This window comes from Artemia franciscana, chromosome 18, assembly GCF_032884065.1.
Source record: "Artemia franciscana chromosome 18, ASM3288406v1, whole genome shotgun sequence".
Classification (NCBI taxonomy): Eukaryota; Metazoa; Arthropoda; class Branchiopoda; order Anostraca; family Artemiidae; genus Artemia; species Artemia franciscana.
In genome coordinates, this window is record NC_088880.1 from 9,518,369 (window position 1) to 9,540,403 (window position 22,035).

The window sequence follows — 22,035 nt, forward strand, 5'->3', positions numbered from 1 at the left end:
AGCCTCAAGAATTGATACCACGAACTGTAAAACTGATTAGTTGCGTCATCAATCTGAATTAATTTAAACAATTGAATGGACTTTTGGCTGAAAAAAACATTGTCTTCGGGTGTTCAAGTTTAGTGTCAGTTTTCTTATTCTTTTTTTTTGAAGAAACAAACTATGGAAGCCATGGATAAATTTTCATGTTAAATTTAATTTTAAAGATAGCACGATTATTACGATTGTTAACTGTGACAGTGATAAGAAGGTTTACAAGAACTATTTGAAGAAACAAATTACAAAAGCCATGGATAACTCAATTTTCGTGTTAATTTAATTTTCAAAGATGGTAGGATTATTACGATTGTTAATGGTGAAAGTGATAAGAAGGTTTGCTAGAACTATTTGAAGAAACAAACTACGGAAGCCATTGATAATTCAATTTTCACGATAATTTTTATTTTTAAGATGGCGCGATATGTACGACTGTTAACTATGACAGTGATAAGAAGGTTTGCAAGAATAATAGTAGTGCTTTAAACAAACTTCCAAGATACACTAGAACAAGTTATTACTTAAATGAATTAAATAGAGGACTTGGATGACGATAAGTCAATAATTAGTTGTAGTGGTTGGGCGCAACCTTTTCAAAGTCGCTTGTGTGACCCAAGTCAGATTGCTAAGAGAATGGCTTCCCATTTTTCTAACATAGGTTAGAAAACAAAAGTGCCAATAAAGTGTTCTGAGGTGAAATAAACCCTTATTAATACAGAAAACTATTCTACTCAAGTCAACAGAGAGCAGAGCTCGATGTTCTTTTTAAGGGTATTCCAAGTAATAAATTCACAAAAAAAAATAATAGCATATCCAGAAAACAAGCAATAAAAGCGGAAAAAGAAGAGGAAAGAAAAAAGAAAAAAAGAAAAGAGAAAAGAGAAAAAAGAGTTGAGGCTATCTCTGTGTGAATGTTGATCAGGCCAAAGTTTGAAATAAGTCCGTCATTCGTCAGCTCCCACACTTTACAAGAAACTGTCTTCAAGACGCATTTTTTTTATTACCTTATTTCAGTCATGATAAATTTATTTGCACCATATGAGATCCTATACCTTAATGAAAATATAGTCCTTTCCTAATTAAGCAGAAGAAGATGAGCCTTCTTGGAGCAAACATGGACAAGAAAACGGGACTCCAGTAGGAGCCAAATCATGGAAATAGTTTGTTTGTGATTGAATATACTGCTGACTGTTTTTAATTCTTTTAGTTGTTTAGCATTAAAAATATCAAAAAATGAATAATTATGGGACGTTTGAAAAATTTTTGGGACTACCGGGTATTATGAGCATATTGCTTAAGAAACTGACTGATCAAGAGGAGATTGTAACTGATTGATCAAGAAGGGATTGAAAATGAATGATTAAGAAGGGATTGATATAATATCTTCAATTAAAAGTAATGTTGCAGGATTTATTTATAAACTTTCAATGATCAGCTTAAGATGCGAAATTTAATTGATATGATCAATAGCATTGTCACTGGGAGGAACGTTCAATTGTGTTTATTTGTTTTTGTTGATTCATTGCAATATCTTCAATTAAAGAAAATGTTACTGGACTTATTTATATATTTTCAATGATCAGTTTAAGACGAGCAATTTTATAGATATGATCAATAACATTCTCACTAGGAGGAACATTTAATTGTGTGTATTTGTTTTTGTAGATTCATTGCCAATAAACGAACTTGAAGGTGAATAATTTACTCAACTGAACTGAATAATAATATCGATGTTAATAAATGGCCCCCTTGCTAAAACGTCTTAGATCGTATCAATATTTTCAATATCAATATCAATATCAATATCTATCGTATCAATATCAATATCGTATCAATATCTCAAAGGCATTTGATGCTTGTAATCTTCTGATCCTGTTGAATATGAATGTAGTGGGATTCGTTGGAATGTATTGTAACTTTTTACATTTTATCTTAAAGGGCATGATTTTTTATTTTATCTTAAAAGACGTCTCTGTAATCCATTGATGGACTACAGAGTGGAATGTGGAGTCCCACAGGGGTTAACCTTGGGATATCAATTGTTTGCATTATATGGTAAGGCCGTTCACTTATCATTTGCTGGGTCTTGTATTGAAATTGTCAGTATCCAAATGTAAATGAATCCTAATCACACTTTACGCCCAGATAATTGATGTCTTATGGTGGCAGTATGAACAGAAAATGAATTGTTCATAATGGCGGAAAATAGCCCAACGAGGAGGAAAAAGTAGGGGAAAGCTTGTGTTTCAAGCTAAATTATAAGAACTCACATTTGTATTGCTTTCTAAATCGCCAAGTTACTACCCTTTCAAAGAACTTAGGGTTACATTTTTCCGTACTGACCGAGTAATTTCTACAATAATTATCGATGAGACAATAATAGACGACATTCTGGTACTTGTCAGTTAAACAGAACATCCTCAAGAATCACGCTATCTAAGATCTCACAAAAAACCATTTAAATCGGTTATGATATCCTTATTTTGAGTGAGAAAACTACGATATATGCATATTATAATTAAATATTTAATATTCGGAGGTGGTCAGGGTGTTTCGATGCGGCCTGCGGCCTGTTTCAATAATTCTTTGTTATAGTTTCCACAATTTTGTTTCTAAGATTTATATTATCATCATGTTTTCGTATATTTAATTAGGATTAACCTGACTTCAAATCTTGAGGATGTTCTGTTTAACAGAAAAGTACTGAGAATCCTCATACATTTTTCATATTACTTGCCGTGTATAATATCCAAAATCACACGGAGTCTGGGAATCTTTAATAAATGAAAAGAAATACATTGATTACGCTTAGATTAATACACTACATTTCGAATTTTTTATTTTTATTTATTTGTTTTTATTATTTTTATTTTATTTATTTTGTCATTTTTTTTTATTTACTGCTGTGCGGGTCGTCTACTTTTCATAATCGTTTTGATGAAGTTTTCGGGTAAATCGTGATGGTTGCAATTCATTAAGAAATGATTATAAGAACAAGGTCGGTATGATTATGGAACCAGGGTCTCTTTATCAATTAGAAGACTGATTAAGGGGTCTACATGCCTTACATGCTGATACGCCGTGTTCTTCCTTTTATATGCGAGTCCTTTCCTTAGAATGAAATGATTTAAAAAAAAGGAAATGTGTCTTTAAGCCCTTGTATTTTTGAAGCTGAACATCGACCACTTTACAAAATTCTTTACCAAACTTTGGTAGTGGATCTAGAAGAAGAGGGGAGAGTAATATTAGAAAGGACAAGGGTTCACTTTATCACTAAACTTCTTATGTGCCTTGAGTGAATTTACACAACCAAGGTAGACAAATCGATATTAATTAAGTAATTGGTTTGTTACCCTAGTTCCCTCAATAATTTAAAAATAAAGAGAATATTGCAATACCTTTTTTGTATTTTTTTAGAGTAGATTATGACCGCCTCGCCCATAGGCTTAATAGTTTAAAAATGAAAATGAAAAAAGAAACTTGGATTTGTTTTTTATGAACCCACTGAGTTTGCTATTGCGCTTTACCAAACGACGAATTTACGTTAACAAATTTCTGCTTTACCATTAGCTACAGTGTTATTCCAATTTATGGAAAAGATGAAATATTTTAATAAAACTGAATTTACAATAAGATCTGTAAAAATTTCATTAACTTATTGATGTCTTTTTTATATAAAGAAAATTAAATCCCAAAATATATTTTAGAAAAACCTTTTCGACTGATACTGAAAAAATACTAAAATTATGCAAATATGTGGATCAAAAGTTTAGTTCTCTAAAGTACACCAATTTAAAAAACTTCTCCTAAACAAATAGAAACAACCATAAACAGGAATAGGGCTAACAACCCATACGCCTTCTAAAGGATAAAGTGTTATTTACGCTTTACTTTTGATCCGAATGTTAAAAAAAAAAAAAATCTTGGGAGTTTTCATGGAGCGTGTTTGAGTTTATTGTGGTGGCTAAGCCCGTAAAATAGCGTTTCAAGAGTACTCATGACCTTTGAAAATTTCTTTTCTTGTAAAAATAATTTCAAAAGAACAATTTTTCTTCCATAAAAAAAAATCCTTGATAGACATCTGCATTATGACTCCTTAGATCCTCAGGACCCAATTAACGACAAAACTCAGTATGTGACATGTAAAAACATATTTCGAAAGAAATTTCCCATTGCAAAATCAATTTCCCTAGCTTATGTCTAGCCTACGATTGATTGTATTTACTAAAATAAACTTTAAGGAATTTCCAAAACCAATTTAGCTTAAAACCCCTCTAAAACAGTATTGAATCAAAATAAAAAGTGTATCAGCCAGAAGTCGACAACCCTTAAGGACGGCTCAGACGGCATTCGTAAAATTCGTAAAGTCGTTCGCAAGGTTCGTAAAGTAGCTTCGTTAACCTTCCTTAAACCTTTACGTAAGCAAGCATTAAAGTTAACCTTTAGTTAACTTTTTTCTTAAAGTTTATAAAGCTGACCAATAGGGAAAGAGTTCCAGAGCAAAACTTTTAAACAGATTTGGAAATGTGTAATCAGGAAACCGAAGATATGAGATATTATATCTCATAAGCACATATGAAGATATTTTGCAATAAATATCTAGGGTGCTATGAGACTGAATTCTTGCCAGGATTTTTGGCACCACAATCAACTTAACAAGAAAATAGGAAAAACCAGGGAATCTTGATATGCTTGATCCTGAAAACAGAATATATAACAAGCCCTTATGCCTCATTATACTATCAAGCTCCTTATTTTTTCAAGACTTTTTCTCTGAAATATGAAATGCTTCAGAAATTTGAATAGTTTACTCCTCAAAAAGCACGTAAAGCACAAGACTCACATGAGCGGTGAAAACTTTACGGAAACACTTTGCGAACGACTTTACGAACTTTGCGAACGGCGTCTGAGCCGTCCTTTAACCGGAAATTTTGAGAGCATTATGCTTAGGCAATGCCACTGTGTCTTTTTCTTCTTCTATGCAATTAGGCCACTAGAATCTTGTAGCGAAAGTTTTAAGAGCTCATTTGAAAGCTATGGTAAAACTAGTTTTTTTACATAATTTCTGATTTCAAGTTTTCAAAAATGCTCCCATCTTTCCACAGACAAAAAAACGTAATACTAAAGTGATTCAATAAAGGGTTCAATACATTGTCATTATTATCAAAGCAATCTGAAAAAGTTATAAGAGAAGAAGACTACAAACCTCAAGTGAACTTTTCCCCTTTTCTTCATCGTAGAAGAGGCTGATATCTTGAAGCAGCATAATGGTCAAGAGGTCTACTTCATCGGTCAAAAGCTTGGCGATTTGGAATCGAAGCTGGGAAAAAATTGGGTACTTGTGTATTATTCAAAACACAATCAATAAGTAAAGTTAGGTTATTTCGTGAAACAAACTACGATGTAGGTACATTTTAATTAAATATTTTATATATAGAGGTGATTAGGTTAGGTTAAGTTAGGTATTTGATATAATGCACAACACCCCCCCCCCTAATGTGTAAATATATAGCCCAAACTTTTGTTAAAGCTAATGAAATAAAACAAAACATGAACAAAATATAATACTTTATTAGAAAAACTGTAAAATTACAACTTGGTCTTCTAACCTAACCTAACCTTTTGTCTTTGAGTTTTGTCTACATGGCTATGAAACCGGATATTCTCATAAGATGTGTGCATAGTAGTTTGTTTCACGAAATAACCTAACTTTACTTATTGAGTGTGTTCTAAATAATACACAAGTACCGAAAATTGTATGCTTTATCAGTCTACCACCATTGTCATTATCGATCGACTATTATTATAGTTCTTGAAGTAGTTACAACCTAGTAAAAAGCGAACAATGGCCAAGAGTAGCCAAACTATAAAAACATTTTTTCAAAGAAACTGTCTTGTGATCAAAACTTACCCATTTTTAATGCTTCATTAATACATACAGGGACAACTGAGAGGGACACCTAAAATACAGTGATGATAGGTGCAACGGTAAGGTATAAATGTTCCAAAAGCTTTCCTAGTTATTTCTTGAAAATGAAAATTTGGCTTTGGGTTTGTATCTCTTAAATATTGTATTTCAACTTCTACCACGAGGGTTAATTTAAAGCTGAAATTCCGGAAGGGTAACTACCTCTCGAGAAGTTATGATGTTAGTAGACTCCAGGATGAGAATTTGAGATAAATTTTCCAGGAATAGTTGAATACTAAACTTGAGAATTTAAAATTTGACAATGTGGAGGACTGTTGGAATAATTTTAGAAAAACAATTTGTGAAGTTGCTGATGGTGTCTTAGGAAAGAAAGTTAAGACTACAGCTAGGAATCTTAGTGAAAAAGCTTTATGTTTAATAGAGAGGAGAAGGGGCTTGAATAAGAATTATCTGAGTGATAGATCATATGAACAAATAGAATGTAAAGACAGCGGAGAAAGCATTAAAACTTGAACTAAGGAGGTGTGAAGTGGAGGCCATGGATAAAATTGCCGAGGATCTGGAAAATGCAGCTAGACGGCATAATAGTTAAAGATTGTACTGGCATGTTAATAAATTGAGAGGGAGCAGTCAATCCGAACTTGTCCCAATTAAAGATAGGAAAGGGGCTACAACAAGTGATAAAGAAAGAGTTAAAGAGAGATGAGCGGAACTTTTTGAGAATATGCTAAACCGAGATACAGTTTCAGGAACAGATATAGGGCAAAATGAAAAAAGTTTGTGATACCTTCGATGTGAAGGAAGATTTATTTTGTGAGAAAGAATTAGCGACAGTACTAAAAGGATTAAAAAATAATAAGGCTCCAGGTGCTGATGAGTAAGGTGTATAATAAGGCTCCAGGTGGTAAATGAGTGTCTTAAATATGGTGGCTCTAAGGTTAGAAATAAGTTACTGAAGATTATGAATATGATTTTTGAATAAGGAGAAGTACCTAACCATTTTAGGAAAACCTTAATTAAACCACTGTAAAAGAAAGGTGATTAGAGTGAGTCGCAGGTCTCTGTAGATAGCAAATTACTTAATAATATGATACGTTTTTGACTGAGAGATGCTGTGGACTAAGTTCCAAGAGAAGAATATTGTGGTTTTAGAAAAGGCAGAGGATGTGTTGACCATATTTTCCCTTTTAGGCTAATAATTGAGAAGTGTCCTGGTTGTCAAACACCTTTGGTCCTCATTTTTATAGATTATTAGCAAGCGTTCAATTCTGTTGAACGAAGAGCTTTAGCAGGTGTCCTATCCTTGTATGGCATACCAGACAAATACATTAAAGTGGTTAGTGCTATGTACGATAATAACACTGCTGTGGTTAAAGTAGGAAATGAGGTTAGCAGTTGGTTTTGTATTAAATCAAGAGTTAAGCAGGGTTGTGTTCTATCACCCTGTATAAGGATCATTTTGATGGACTTTGTCTTAATGAGCACAGGAAAGGCGACAGGAGACCACGGAATGAAATGGGGAGGGAGAACTCTCCTGGACTTAGATTATGCTGATGATTTAAGCACCCTAGATGAAAGTGTGAGCAAAATGAATGAACCTTTAGAGGTTTTGCGGCTTCAAGGTGCTGAAAACTATTATACTTAGGTCTTAGATACATAGGTTCGAAAATTGATGTTGAGAAGACTAAGTCACTAAGGCTAGGAATACGTGAAGATGAAAAGGTGACGTTGGGCAACGAAAAGATTGATTAGGTGGACAGCTTCACTTATCTTGGTAGTATTATTAGTAAAGACGGTGGGAGCAGTGAAGATGGTGAAAGTAGAATAGCCAAGGCTCAGGGTGTTTTCCCACATTTAAAAAAGTTTGGAGGAATAGGAAGATAAGTCTGCAAACATAGATTACAATATTGGAAGCAACAGTGATGACAGTAGTCAAATGTGACTCTGAAGCATGGGCGCTCCAAAAGGCGGATGAAGATCTACTAGGTGATTTCAAGAGAAATTGCCTACGGATCGTTCTGGACACCCGGTTGACTGATCAAATTTCAAACAGTAGCCTGCACGAAAAATGTGGTTCAATCCCCTTTATAGGACCATAATGAAATACAGGTTGAGATTGCTAGAGCACGTTCTGCGGATGAAGGATGACAGATTGCCGAAGATTGTCCTTTTCGGCCAACAGTCTAAGGCTAAACTAAAAACAGATCGTTCTCGTCTGAGGTGAGAGGATGTCATACAGAAAGATTTAAAGGAAATGAAAACTTCCTGGGAGGGTGTTAAGAGGGAGTCTTTGAGGAGGAGAAGTGTGCATTGCTCTGTCGGCCTCTGGTGGCTTGGTGCTGCGGTGAGTTATTGTTGTTAGCAGTAGTAGTAGTAAAGGGGAAAAGGCAAATTAAGTAGGAGAAATAGAAAGGCAAAAAATGAGAGTTATTTGGGGATTTGAAAAGCCCCAAAATAGTAAATACCAAAATTAAAAACAAAAAAAAACAAAATTGTCTAATAATGAGACAAATCAAAATAAATATCGATTAAAGAGAATATCAAAAAGGATAGGAATACTTCTAGGGTGCAAATTTACCCTTATTAGCATGTTTAGTTTCTCTTCACTCATCTCTTCTAAGTCGCTTAGTAGGTCATCAATGTCTGTCACCACTCGAACTGCTTCCGGATACCTTTCAATGACTCTTTCAATGGTGGGCTCTGCTGAATCAGAGACATCTTTCCATCTTGTTCTGAAGGCATTCAGCTCTGGGATACTCAAAGTGTTTGGTAAACCATCTGTTCGCATTTGCCAATTGAACTGAAAGCATTTCAGTTTTGAGAACTGAAAACTGTATTACAGGCATGGGTAGCCAAGGTGCCACAAATTTAAAGATTCTTTGGTGTAGTTTATGAGCTACACTCAGTGAAACTTCAAAATTTCATAGAAGTTAAAATCTCTATGAAGCTCCGATCATGTTCGTAAAATAAGTTTAAGAGAACAGTCAAAACTGAGAAATTTGTTTCAAAGGGGCTGAAAATCTCGGGAGGGGGGCATGTCAAAAAAAATAAGTGCCCAACAGAACGAATCGAAAAAGTCTTGAGATGCTTGAGGGTCTTGGGATGCATGGGTGCTTCCGCCTCAGAGCCAACTCTTTACGCCCGTTATTCCCATTGTGGGACACATGCCGAATCGGTAGGGCACATTGTGGGACAGAGAAACGTGCACTCTTCGGCTGATTTTACTTTAGAACCTTCCTTTAAAAAAAATCTTATTAATGGCGTCACATTCAAATGCATTTAAAGAACACAAAATACATGGTAGTGTTGCAATGACGTTGTACATTGTGTAAAAGAGGAGTACGTGTAACTGAACCCATGTAGCTTATCTTCTGTGCCACGCAACCCCATTTAGCTGAGCCCATGTGCAACAGAACCCCTGTTTAACTGGGCCCCGTGCAACTCATTCCACGTGTAGCTCAATTGTATTTAACTAAAGCCTCGTTTGACTAAGCTCCCGTAAAAATCAACCTCATTTAACTAATTATTCGTTCAACTGGACCACCGTTTAAATTATCCCTCTTTTAACTGATCCCTTATATAACTTATACTTATTTAAATTAAACCTTGTTTCACTGAACTCAACCAAAGGCCAAAGAATAAGTTTGAATTAGGACTGATTAGAAGCTTAACATAAGCTTCCTGCTTCCTTCAGAGTTTTTAACGTTGCCCGTTATGGACAAGCTAAACTAATTTAGACCAAAGACAAAGAACTGGCAGAGCTGCGACTTCAACCAATTTCTGTCTCTGACAGCCAATGTAAATGATTATCCTTTAGGGCACTGCTTGTCTGTTTCTGTTCGTGTATGGCAAAGTTAATAATTACTCCATTCAAGCAGGATTTTATATTTGTTATTTTAATGTTTAAATGCGGAGGAGGGAGGGTTGTTGAATTAGGGCCTCAGCTCTAAGATTAGAAATAGTTTTTACTCTGGTTGAATTTAAATTTTAATAGAGTGTAGTTTCCAGTCTAGGAATACAAAAAAATTAAAGAATTTGAACAAAAATTAAAAGGTTTCGGGGATAAACCAATGCTCTACAGGCTCAAAAACTAATGCTGAAAAGAAAATTCTAAGAGAATATTATGACGTGTATTATACTTGTAAGAAGGTTTGAATAGTGAATAAACTGCCTTTTTATTTGAAAATTTCGGATGAAGTAAGCTATGTAACATCAAACCAGTCACCAGTTGATGCACACGTTTATGGAGTGGGAGAAAAGCACTAGTTCCGAGAGTCTCAAAAGGTTATTATTATTTATTTTTTACCCACACTATACAAAGGTATAATGCGTGGAGTAAGACTCTAAATTTTAGGAATAAGTAACAAGAAATTTGTTAATCAGAACCCAATTTTTCGTCCAAGGAGGAAGAAACAACCATAATTTACAAAACTTTTCAGTGCCTCATTTCAGTACCCCTACAATGTTTCAGTGACCAGCTAATGCTGGGGAAAAAGAAAAACATACGTTCGGGTATCAAAAACACTTTTTCGTAATTTTCAAGGATTTCTTTTGTAAATATTTTTTGTGTTTTAATGAAAATAAATACCTTCTATCATTAAAGAATCAGCTTTGTATTCGGATAAATTTTCTTCACTAGGTAACTTTTTTCAAAACTTCCTTTTTCGTGCTTACCACTTGCAAAGGTAAGGAAGTATTCAGATTATAAACACCAGTACGAAGATTTTCGATCATGGAGATTTCAGTGCCAGACCTTGTATGGTTTTAAGCCTTTACACTCCAGAAACGGCACTAAAATTGGATTTTTGTGCCATAAGGCGTATTATGATGGCGTTGTCATAAAGGAATTATAAAAAGAGTTGAAATATGAATATTAGATCCTAAATAACATTAAATAAAAAAACAAGTTTTTTTAAATAAAAGTAAGGAGCGAGATTAAAACTTAAAACGAACATAAATTACTTCGTAAATGAAAGGGGCTGCTTCCTCATCAACGTTCCGCTCTTTACGATAAAGTTTGGCTCTTTCTCTCAACTCTACTTTTTAAAACAGTAAAAAACTTTAGCGTAAAGAGCGGGACGTTGATGAGGAAGCAGCCCCATTCATACACGAAGTAATTTCTGTTCGTTTTAAGTTTTAATGTCGCTCCTTACTTTCAGTTAAAAAAACTTGTTTTTTTATTTAATTTCTGAACGTTTTTGAATTAATACATGTTTTGATTTTGGCTCTCCGCAGAGGAATAATTAAAACCAAATTTACATTTTTTTTTTTGGCTAAATGGCTTTCTCATAGTTTTGACCGAATGATTTTGAGAAAAAAAGGAGTGGGGGAGGAAGCTTAGTTGCCCTCCGATTTTTTGACTTAAAAAGGAAACTAGAACTTTTAATTTTTTGTGAATGTTTTTATTAGTAAAAGGTATACGTAACTTATAAATCAGCTTACGTAACGAACTTTTGTATTCTCATGTTTTTATTACATAAATGAGGGGGTTCACCCCCTCGTCAATACCTCGCTCTTTACACTAAAGCTTAAATTTTGTTCCAACTCATTAAGAAAGACCCCTGAATCACAAAAGCCGTAGAATAAATAGTTGCAATTATTAAAAGTACTTAGCGTAAAGAGCGAAGTATTAGGAGGAGGTGAGCCCCTCATATGCGTAATAATTTCTGTTCGTTTTAAGTTTTAATGCTGCTCCTTACTTCCAGTTGAAAAAACTTTTTCATATTTATTTTTCATAGTGTTTTTTTAAATAATTCTAGAAAGTCCTGCGCTCGCTTCATGGAAATTTTCTTCCCCATGACAAATTCGACCAATTCCGCGATGGAAAGTTCCCCAAACATATCCCCCAACATACCCCCCTCTTCTCAACCCCTTCCCAACCAGAAAAATCCCCCTAAGGACGTCTGTACACTTCCCAATAACCATTACTATATGTAAGCACTGGTCAAAGTTTGTAACTTGTAGCCCCTCCCACGGGAACTGTGGGGGAGTAAGTGGTCCCCAAAGACATAGTTATAAGGTTTTTCGACTACGCTGAGTAAAATGGCTATCTCAGAATTTCGATCAGTTGACTTTGGGAAAATAATTAGCGTGGGAGGGGGCCTAGGTGCCCTCCAATTTTTTTGTTACTTAAAAAGAGCACTAGAACTTTTCATTTCAATTAGAATGAGCCCTCTCGCAACATTCTAGGACCACTGGATCGATTCGATCACCCCTGGGGAAAAAAAAAACAACAAAAAACAAACAAACAAATAAACACGCATCCGTGATCTGCCTTCTGGCAAAAAATACAAAAAATTCCACGTTTTTGTAAAAAGGAGCTTGAAACCTCTACAATAGGGTCCTCTGATACGCTGAATCTGATGGTGTGATTTTCGTTAAGATTATATGACTTTTAGAGGATGTTTCCCCCTATTTTCTAAAATAAGGCAAATTTTCTCAGGCTCGTAACTTTTGATGGGTAAGACTAAACTTATATTTAAAATCAGCATTAAAACGCGATTCTTTTGATGTAGCTATTGGTATCAAAATTCAATTTTTAGAGTTTTGGTTACTATTGAGCCGGGTCGCTCCTTACTACAGTTCGTTACCACGAACTGTTTGATTAAATAGCTCTTTATGATATTTTAGTGCCCTAGAAGTACTTAAAAAAATAAAACAGAAAAAGGAAATTTATCAGTGTTCCCGGCTCTTCAATAAGGTCCTAGATTTGTTTTTCCAAATTGTTTTATGCTATTAATTTAAATTGGTTCGGAATCGGGGTCAGTGGTGTGGCTTTCTAAGCTAGGCCAGAGTCGACCCATTCCTAAATGGGTACCCAGAGGAGCCTGGGTAAGGTAAACAGGAGGCGTATGTAAAAGTACTGGTTGGCGGCTGGCCCCCAATCCCTCATTGTACTTATTGTCTGAAGGGCCATACAGTGATCGACACCGCCGGTAGGGACTGTAAAGTCCAATGCAGTATTACTTTTTTATCAATTTAAATAATATCAACCCTTCCTAAATCAGCATTAGCGGCAAGTTGTTTCTGACAAAGTGCTTTTTTAATGTGATTTAAATATTTTGGCTACCGTGGGGTTTTTCTGTACTAGGGTACAGCTATTGCTGCAGCCATGACCTTCAATTGTGTTCGGGCACAGGGTATGAAAAGCTCTGCTAATTTTCAAATATAAATAAGACAAAAGGATAATCGTTGTTATTAAGATAGGAAGGGTTTATTTTTCATAGAAGCTGTACACAAGGAAAGACAAAAGAATTAACCAAGAAATAAAGACCATTCATTCGAGTCAGCCTTTTTCACCTCCACCAAAATGGGCTGAATTTCATTTTCTAGTTATATTATTGATTCGAAAAGGGTTGAGCTGAATGTGGTTGATTTGAAGGGGGTTGAGTCAGACATATTTAGGTTAAACGGTGGTTGAGTTTAATAAGGACTTATTCAAACCAGGATTAAATTGCACAAAGATGAGTAGAATGGATGAGTAGAATGGTTGAGTTGCACAAGGATCGAATTACACACAGATCGAGTTGAATGAGGCTGAAGGTGGTTGAGTTGCACTGATATCGAGTTAAGTGAGGATTGAGTTGAATGGGGTTGAATTGAAAAAGGGTTAGGTTTGAGTCCTAGTTGCACGAGGACTCAATGGAACAGGAGTTGAGTTCCTTGAGGGTTAAGTTGAACTGGGGCTCAGCTGCGAGAAGGTTCAGTTAAATATGGTTGGATATTGAGGAGGGTTCAGTCAAATGGGGGCTCAGTTACATGAGATTTCAGTCGCAAGATGGTGCAGTTACACCGAGATTTAGTTACATGGCAATTCAGATACACGGGGCTTCAGTAAAATGGGGCTTCAGTTGCACCTAGAGTTAGATGCACGAGGGTTCAATAGCAAGGGGCTCAGTTATACGAGAATTCGGCTGCTGTGAAACTAACAAAACTGTTGCATCCGTACAATATTTTTCATCAGTATACAAAAGCATAGAGGATAACCCAAAATCAAGCTAAAATCCTTGTAAACTTCCTTCGAGTGAATATATTTACAATTTTGAATAACAAAATTCAAATACCATGAGGGGGTATCAGGATTTTAGAAATGTTTCTGTGGGGCATGGCCCGAAGTCGGTTAGGAACTACTGCTTTACAATAAAGTCTTGTAGTGCTTTAAAATACTCCTTGTTATTTCTTAAAAAATTGCAATCTTAAAAATATTAATTATTAAAAATGTTATTTCTTAAAAAATTCCAATCAAAAGTCATAGTTTAGTGTAAAGAGTGAGGGACCGAGGAGGAAGCAGGCCCCTTGATATCCTAAATTATTTTTATTGCTCTAAAGGTTTAGTTTCACTCATTACTTTCATCTGACAAAACTTAATTTTATTGTTAACCTTATCGTTTGTTTTAGTATACCCAGGCTTGTCCTAATTGCAAAGAGTGTTAGCCCCAAAACTGACCCTTTAAATATATATATATATATATATATATATATATATATATATATATATATATATATATATATATATATATATATATATATATATATATATATATATATATATATATATATATATATATATATATATATATATATATATATATATATATATATATATATATATATATATACTAGCTGTTGGGGTGGCGCTTCGTGCCCCCCCCCCCCAGTCCCCCCCACGCGCTTAAGTCGTTACGCGACATATTAGTTACGCGCCATTGTAGTTGTGTCCCTGTGTCCCACCTGTGAATATAGATAGATATATATATGTTTTCAACTACGTAAAACTTGCGAATATACAAAATTCTTCGCTGTCCCATTGTCTGTGCATATAAATAGATTGTCGGGTTTACCGACTCTTGAACATGCAATATATAATTTTCCAGGGGAAAAACAATCCGTATTCAGATCTATACCTCATTATTCTAATGCTTACCCTTGAGCTTTGTTGATGGTGATTGCTAATCGAACATTCCCTGTGTCCCCGTCGTCATTTAAATATCCCCCTGTGCCCCCCGCGTCCCCGTTGTAGTTGGTGTCCCTGTGTCCCGGTCGTCATTTGTGTCCCGGTGTTTTTTCTTTTTAGTTTTTTACCTTTTTTATTTTTTTTCTTTTTTTAAGCCCCCCCACGCGCGTAAGTCGTAACGCGCCATATTAGTTACGTGCCATTGTAGTTGTGTCCCTGTGTACCACCTATGAATATAGATAGATTTATATATGTGTTTTGAACTACGTAAAACTTGCGAATATACAACATTCTTGGCTTTCCCATTGTCTGTGCATATACAAAGCCTTATGTACTTATAATGACGTCATATGCAAACGCTCTTTTTACAAACAAACAAACATGCAAAAACACAACTCGTTTTTATATAGATAGATAGATAGATAGATACAATACAAATTAACTGCGTAAAACTTGCGAATATACAACATTCTTCGCTGTCCAATTGTCGCTGTATATAAATAGATTGTCAGGTTTACCGACCCTCGAACATGCAACGTACAATTGTCCATTTGAAAAACAATCAGTATTAAGATCTATACCACATTTTTCTAATGATTGACCTTGAGCTTTGTTGATGGTGATTGCAAATGCTAATCGAACTGGGAATTGCAATCTTTTAAATTGAAAAGGCAGATCCGTTGGAATCATGGGAATGCGAGGAATAAGAACAGCCTCACCCTCAAAAGGCCCTGTCAAGATTGTGGCCTCTATTACGTTTTCCATTGTTTTTTTTTTTTTTTTACGGCAAGTCGCGTGCCATTGCAAAGCTTTGGTGTGTTTATGTTACGTAATAATATTATTGGTACGCCTATTTTTAGTTGTAGCACGTGTGGTGGAAACCCTGAAAGATCCACGGAATTTAAAAATTCAGCTGGATAATTAACCGCCTCATTTGGTTCCAAAACTGTGTCGACTGACTTGTAAAGGACTGCCTGGTCTCAAATCTTGGTCAAAACAATATTGTTGATTTCGTGGACGTCTATATTTTTGGGTACAAGAATCGCTCTTTCACTTAGCCATTTATTATTTTTTTAATTGTTTAGAATATTCGGAAATACTTTTTCAATCAATTCATTTTTGGACGTCACTAAATTACAGAATTCAGCAGGTAGTTGTAAACGTCCTGAAATTGAGTCTACTGGGAGCTTTCCGTTTCCAATTGCCAGCAATTAATCTGAAAATGTTTGACCAGAGTCATCGTTTTGCAATCGGTCATGCATATTTGTAGTTAATTTTAATGTCTTTACGTGTGCCCATAAATTAGAATTTTTCAGGCAAGCATTCATTTCGTCTGCAGGGGTTGATCTAGGTGTTATAGGTAATGTTTGCCTGAAATCTCCCGCAAGCAATGCTAATGTGCTGCCAAAGGGTTTCAAATTCCCTCGCAAATCTTTCAAACATTGATCCAGAGCCTCGAGCGATTTTTTGTGTGCCATTGTGCACTCGTCCCAAATAATAAGTTTGCATTGCTGCAATACTTTACCCATCCCAGATGATTTGGAAATATTGCACGTGGGAGTTTCTGTAGAATGCAAATTCAGAGGCAATTTCAAAGCGGAATGAGCAGTTCTTCCACCAGGCAGCAACGTTGCGGCTATTCTGGACGACACAATTGCCAACGCTATATCATTTTTTGATCGAATTGATTCCAGAATCAGTTTTATCACAAACGTTTTACCAGTACGCCCTGGCGCATCCAAAAAGAAAATTTCTCCAACGTTGTTATCGACACAACGCATTATCGCATCATAAATGTCTTTTTGTTCCGACGTTAACTTGGAAATGTTATTTTGTATATGCGACAATAGATCACTCGTACTGTAACTTTGTTCACGATCCAATTCTACACATGTCGAAACAGCAGCGGTACGATTAGGTGAAGGCATTCCCAAATCCTGAAGAGGTTTGTTTGCCATACATACGCACAAATCTTCTATAATAACTAAAGTCTAGTTATAAATTTCTGATGTAAAATCAAAAGTCATATCTGACGCCTCTAGCCGTTTTCGATGGAGTATATCTTCGGACATTTTCGATTTATATTTTTCCCATAACTCTGTAGGAGCTGAAGGAGAGCAAGTTGTTAGTATGATTCCAAACAATGCACGAATTTGACTTGGAGTTGACGTTTCGCACGCGTCATTGATGCAGTTATCCCAGTGTTGGTCATTCTCCAATAAATTCGGAGCTTGGCATGCACTACGGTAAGTGTCATGTATAGTACCGTTTACAGTTCTCAAATACTCAAAGGACGTCGGACCGGGTAAATTCACCAAAAGCAGGCGTAGAAAGAAGCATTCATGTTGATTGGGGTGAACGGTGTAGAGTCTTCCTATCGCGGTATCTTTGAAGATGGTAGGTTGGCCGTCGACTGACTTACCCTGTTTTCGACGTTCAAATACTTTATTTTTAGTATTCCACATGTAATACGAAGGCACTTCAGTATACAGCAGTTTTTTTGCAAAAGAATCATTTTTGCATAGCGAAAAGAAAGCAGTTAACTTTGTATCCGGTGGATTCAGGGCTCTTTGTTGCACGTTGGTTTCCGAAAAATAAACACGTTGACCATTCTGTTAATGTACCGCTAAGTGAACAACAGCTGGACTACGTTCATGTATCGGAAATGAAAGAATTCGTCAAACAGCTTCATTACTGCTTATGTATCTTCCAGCCTGATATTGTACGATTTCGTCGATATCTTTGATTTCGGACTGCAAGCCAAAAACTGCCATGTCACTGCCTTTGTTGACGTATTTACATATGTATTTGATTGCCTTTACGGAGTTACAGTATTCAACGTTTATGTGTGCATTAAATATTTTTGATAATAATGGGGAATATGGAACAACCCACTGGTTATCTACTTCGATGGTGGTACCGTTACGCTTCTTTACTATTGCTGTTTTACCGCCATCTTCAGTAGATCTTCTCCTATATTGTGGGTAACCATCATTGCCAGTAATTGTATTGGGTACTAAAAGTCGAGGATATTGCTTTGTGCACCTTCCTTTGGCCATGCATGGTGAATTTTCGTTCAGTGCACCGCAAGGTCCATGTATCATATTTTTTACAACAATATCATATAACCCCTTATCGACATTTTCATCAGGTATTTCAGCGGAAATCCCATCATCAATTTCATTAGAAGTAATTTTATAATGTAGCCAGATTAGTATATGTGCGTGTGGCAATCCTCGTTTTTTCCATTCAACTGAGTACATCCAGCATCGCACTGACCCAAACACTTCAAGTTTTACTATGTAGTTTATCAGTGATTTCAACTTTTGCCGGAAGACATGGGCCGTAATGGCATGTCTATGAACCGTCGATTGTCCTTGAAGTAAAAGCTGCTGTATCTCGTCCCAAGATTGATTACATGTAAATGTAATAAATAAATCTGGACGACCATAGAGACGAACATACGCAATAGCATCTTGAGCATATTCATGCATATGACGGGGACTGCCAGCATATGACGAAGGTAAAATAGTTAATCTTCCAACGTTTGTGGTATTACCGTCATTTACAACTGCATATCGCAAATGAATGTATTGTTCAGAACGGAGCTTGGTCTGATTCAGACGGATAAATAGCGAACGTTCTGATTCAATTTTTGTATACATATCAACGATGTATTGGTGAAACAATTGACGGCATTTTAAAATATAATTGTCTTCATCCTGCCGAATCATTAGTCTATAGGAATAATAATGCATTACACTGCACTTCTTATTCATTTCTTTGTTAGTGGCTGGATTTATCAATTTAATATCAAAGTGATGGCCGTCGGCTCCATCCCAAAAAATGATAGGATATTGTAGGGCATCGTAGCATCAATGAGTTTCAGCAATTCTTACCAACTGAGCGTTTCGCTTATGAAGAATAATATCTCGAGGTAACAACTGATCACCGACCATAACGATTGCCACTTCGTCGATAGTTGGAGCATTGTATCTACGCACATGTTGGCCAGGAGGCGTTTTGTCAGCGGAAATAACAATTTTATGCGTATCAGTAGGCATCAAATCGATGGCTGTTTTGAACAGACGCACAAAATTATTATTTTCGTGGAAAAGATGTTGCAATTGGGAAACGATTGTCCTTTCAACGTCGGGAGAAATTTTGCAACGTGCATCCAATTCAGAATTTCTATCTCTGATGAAGTAAAATTGTTAAAATTTATGATTCTCGCCTGAGAATGGTAGAAGGGACCCTGCTCTATGATAAATTTGCCCTTTTACTTTGAAAGTAGGCATAAATTGATCTGGATTTTCGATTTGGGCACCAAACGACGTCATTTGGAAACATTAGTTATATTTTCTGATCTGTGATAAAAAAAAAACGCTTAGATTCTGACGTAGTTCCAGTAAGCAAAGTCTTCAATGGTTCTGGGGGTGCAGCCAGTTGAGGAAGTTTAACTTTTCCTGAGGCGCAACACATTCCCATTGTTTCACCATTATATTTCAAGGCCTTGAAGTAGGGACAAATTTTAGACATAGTCCCGATTTGAACACATCTACTATAATCATCGACTGGGCTGTACCTGAATGCCATGCGATAATTTTCACGTTGCTCTTGTGATTCCTCGGCACGCTTTCTTTTGGCATTATCTCTTTTAGCAGCAAGTCTTGTTTCGCGTTTCTCTGGTAGTTCCTCGACACGCCTTCGTTGACGGAAACTGTACATTCCTAATCTGGCATTATCTCTTGAAGCCACAAGCCTGTTTTCACGTTGCTCTTTTGATTCCTCGGCACGATTTCTGTTCTTACTTTCTCTATCAGCCGCAAGCCTGTTTTCTTGCTGTTCTTATGATTCCTCGGCACGCTTTCTTTTCTTACTTTCTCTATCAGCAGCAAGTTTTTGGCATAGACTCTTTGAGCAGCTTCCTCGGCTGTTGCCATTGTAGGTTCTTCAGTAATTTTACAATTAAACATTTTTCCGTCCACGATCTTCTTACAATTAAAAATTTGTCTTTGACCGATTTTCTACGTTTTTTTTCTGTCTTCTGTCTCTGTCTTCTGTCTTTTTATCTTTTTTAATTTTCTTTTGTTTTAGTTTTTCCTTATTTTTTAGTTTTTTTTTCTTTTTTAGTTTTTTTCTTTTTTTAGTTTCTTCTTTTCTTTTATTTATTTATTTATTTTTTTCAGTTTTATTTTTCCGACAAGGGTAATTGACAAGGATTGTTTTCAAGGAATAAAAAATATTTCCACTCGAATTGTGGGAAAAAGTTCCTGGTAGCACCGACCAACCCTCCCTCCCCCAGCCAACCCCAAGAAAGTTCCCCTGACACCCATGATGAGTCACCCCATTTCGACTTCCTTGCCCGTAGGTATATGAATACAACTTTTTATGTTACATTCACCAAGGTCATCAAAATTGAAGGGACGATAGCTCTCCCCTAGCAACATCAATAAATACAAGACCAAAATTATTTTTTCTCAAAACTACCAAGATTAGCGTAATATTATGTGAGGTATTTTGGAAACCTCTCTAGTATTTTCACAAACTAATTCCACAATTAGAGCTTAAATGTACCTGTCTTGTTTGGCTCTTTTTTTCTTTAATTATGGTTAAATCTTTTTGACATCTGTTCAAAATTCTCCATGTATGAGTTAAAAAGCCTTTTCTCCAGTTGTTTTCCTCAGCCTTTCTGGTTGCCACTTCTTGAGCCTCTCGTCTTTCTTGTTCAATTCTTTCCTCCTCTAATCTAGCTGTTTCTTGTCTGCAACAGAATTTTCGGCTATTATTTCTTTAAAATAGAGAAAAACCATAAGTAATGGGAAAAAATTAGATTTAAATCTATATCGTCACCAATCTCTAACGTGGAAACTAAATTCCTCTATGACGTTTTTGACAATCATACTGTGATATGTGGTTTCCCATTATCCTAATTTATTTTAATATTCATTAGACCGTGCGTGAAAATGTGTAAATATATAGCCCAAAAATACATATTTCCTATATTTATCGTCACTTGTCTTTGTCTTGGCTCCTGCTAAGCTGTAAGAAACTAACAGATAAATCGGCTCTACAGGGCGTCAATGGATCAAGAACTTAACATTGGCGCTATAGCAGAACAGTACCCTTTTCTTTAATAACTAAAAAAGCTAAAACCTTTATTTGCTTTCCCAAATGAACCCTCATGCGCAAGAAATAATTTAGGTTGATTACACAGACCTGCAAAATTGGGGTCAAAATATGTTCTTGAGCCACCTCCGAAGTTTATATGACCATACTTTCTATAAAACCTTATATAGCCCCAGGGGACAACTTATAATCCTTGCCCTTAGGGCTGGGGGAGATTTGTCATACTCAAAGACATAATTTCCGGAACCTTAAACTACGTTGAATAAAATGCCTATATAAAAATTTTGATTGGAAGTGTTATAGAAAATGATGGGCATGGGAGCATTTGGCCTCCGATCACTTTCGACTAACAAAAGAGGCAACAGCTCTCTCCATTTCCTATAAAATGAGCCCTTGTTCAAGTTTCTATGACAATGCTTTCTATAAAAACCTTATAAACACCTAGGGCATAGCTTACAACCCTTGTCATCAGGGCTGTGGGGGGGGTTGAAGTTTCCCTTGATACCTCAAATCAAAATTTGGAGATAAAAATTTTGTTTGGCGTAGTTGAGGAATATCGAAACTATGTCTTTGAGGATGACGACCGCCCACAGTCTTCATGGCGAAGGTTTTAAGTTATGCCATGGTGATATATAAGGTTCTTATAGAAAGTAGTTGCCCTCCAATCACTTTCAACTATTGAAAAGAGCACTAGCCGTTTCAATTTCCAATAGAATGAGCCCTTTCTGAAGTTTCTCATTCGATACGAAGTTCTCTGGTCTAAGACCAAAAAAAAAAGAAAAATTAAGTAAATAAATGAAGTAAAAATAAGTTCCCCATACCAATCAATTCACAGCATTAGAATACAAATTTTTTTTAAATCGTTCCACAATGTCAAAATAGAAAATTATAATCTAGTTTCTTATTAAAGAAAATCAAAAAGATTTAAAATAATACTTCCTTAACTAATTAAATATACGATTGAAAACGAAGAGAAACTAATTTAGCA

The 22,035-nt window shown here is 35.7% G+C and overlaps 1 protein-coding gene across 4 annotated transcripts in view; it reads right to left on the bottom strand.

Moving 5' to 3' along the window:
* LOC136038576 (dynein axonemal intermediate chain 7-like) overlaps positions 1-22,035 on the bottom strand; it is a 140,809-nt gene that overhangs the window by 99,201 nt on the left and 19,573 nt on the right. For 3 of the 4 annotated variants that reach the window (XM_065721759.1, XM_065721757.1, XM_065721756.1), the window contains exons 2-4: positions 20,496-20,682; positions 8,544-8,765; positions 5,243-5,356 (exon numbers count right to left, since the gene is read on the bottom strand). In XM_065721759.1, coding sequence (XP_065577831.1) covers positions 5,243-5,356; positions 8,544-8,765; positions 20,496-20,682 — 523 coding nt within the window. The remainder of the gene's footprint in view (positions 1-5,242; positions 5,357-8,543; positions 8,766-20,495; positions 20,683-22,035) is intronic. The other variant, XM_065721758.1, reaches the window with a different exon arrangement.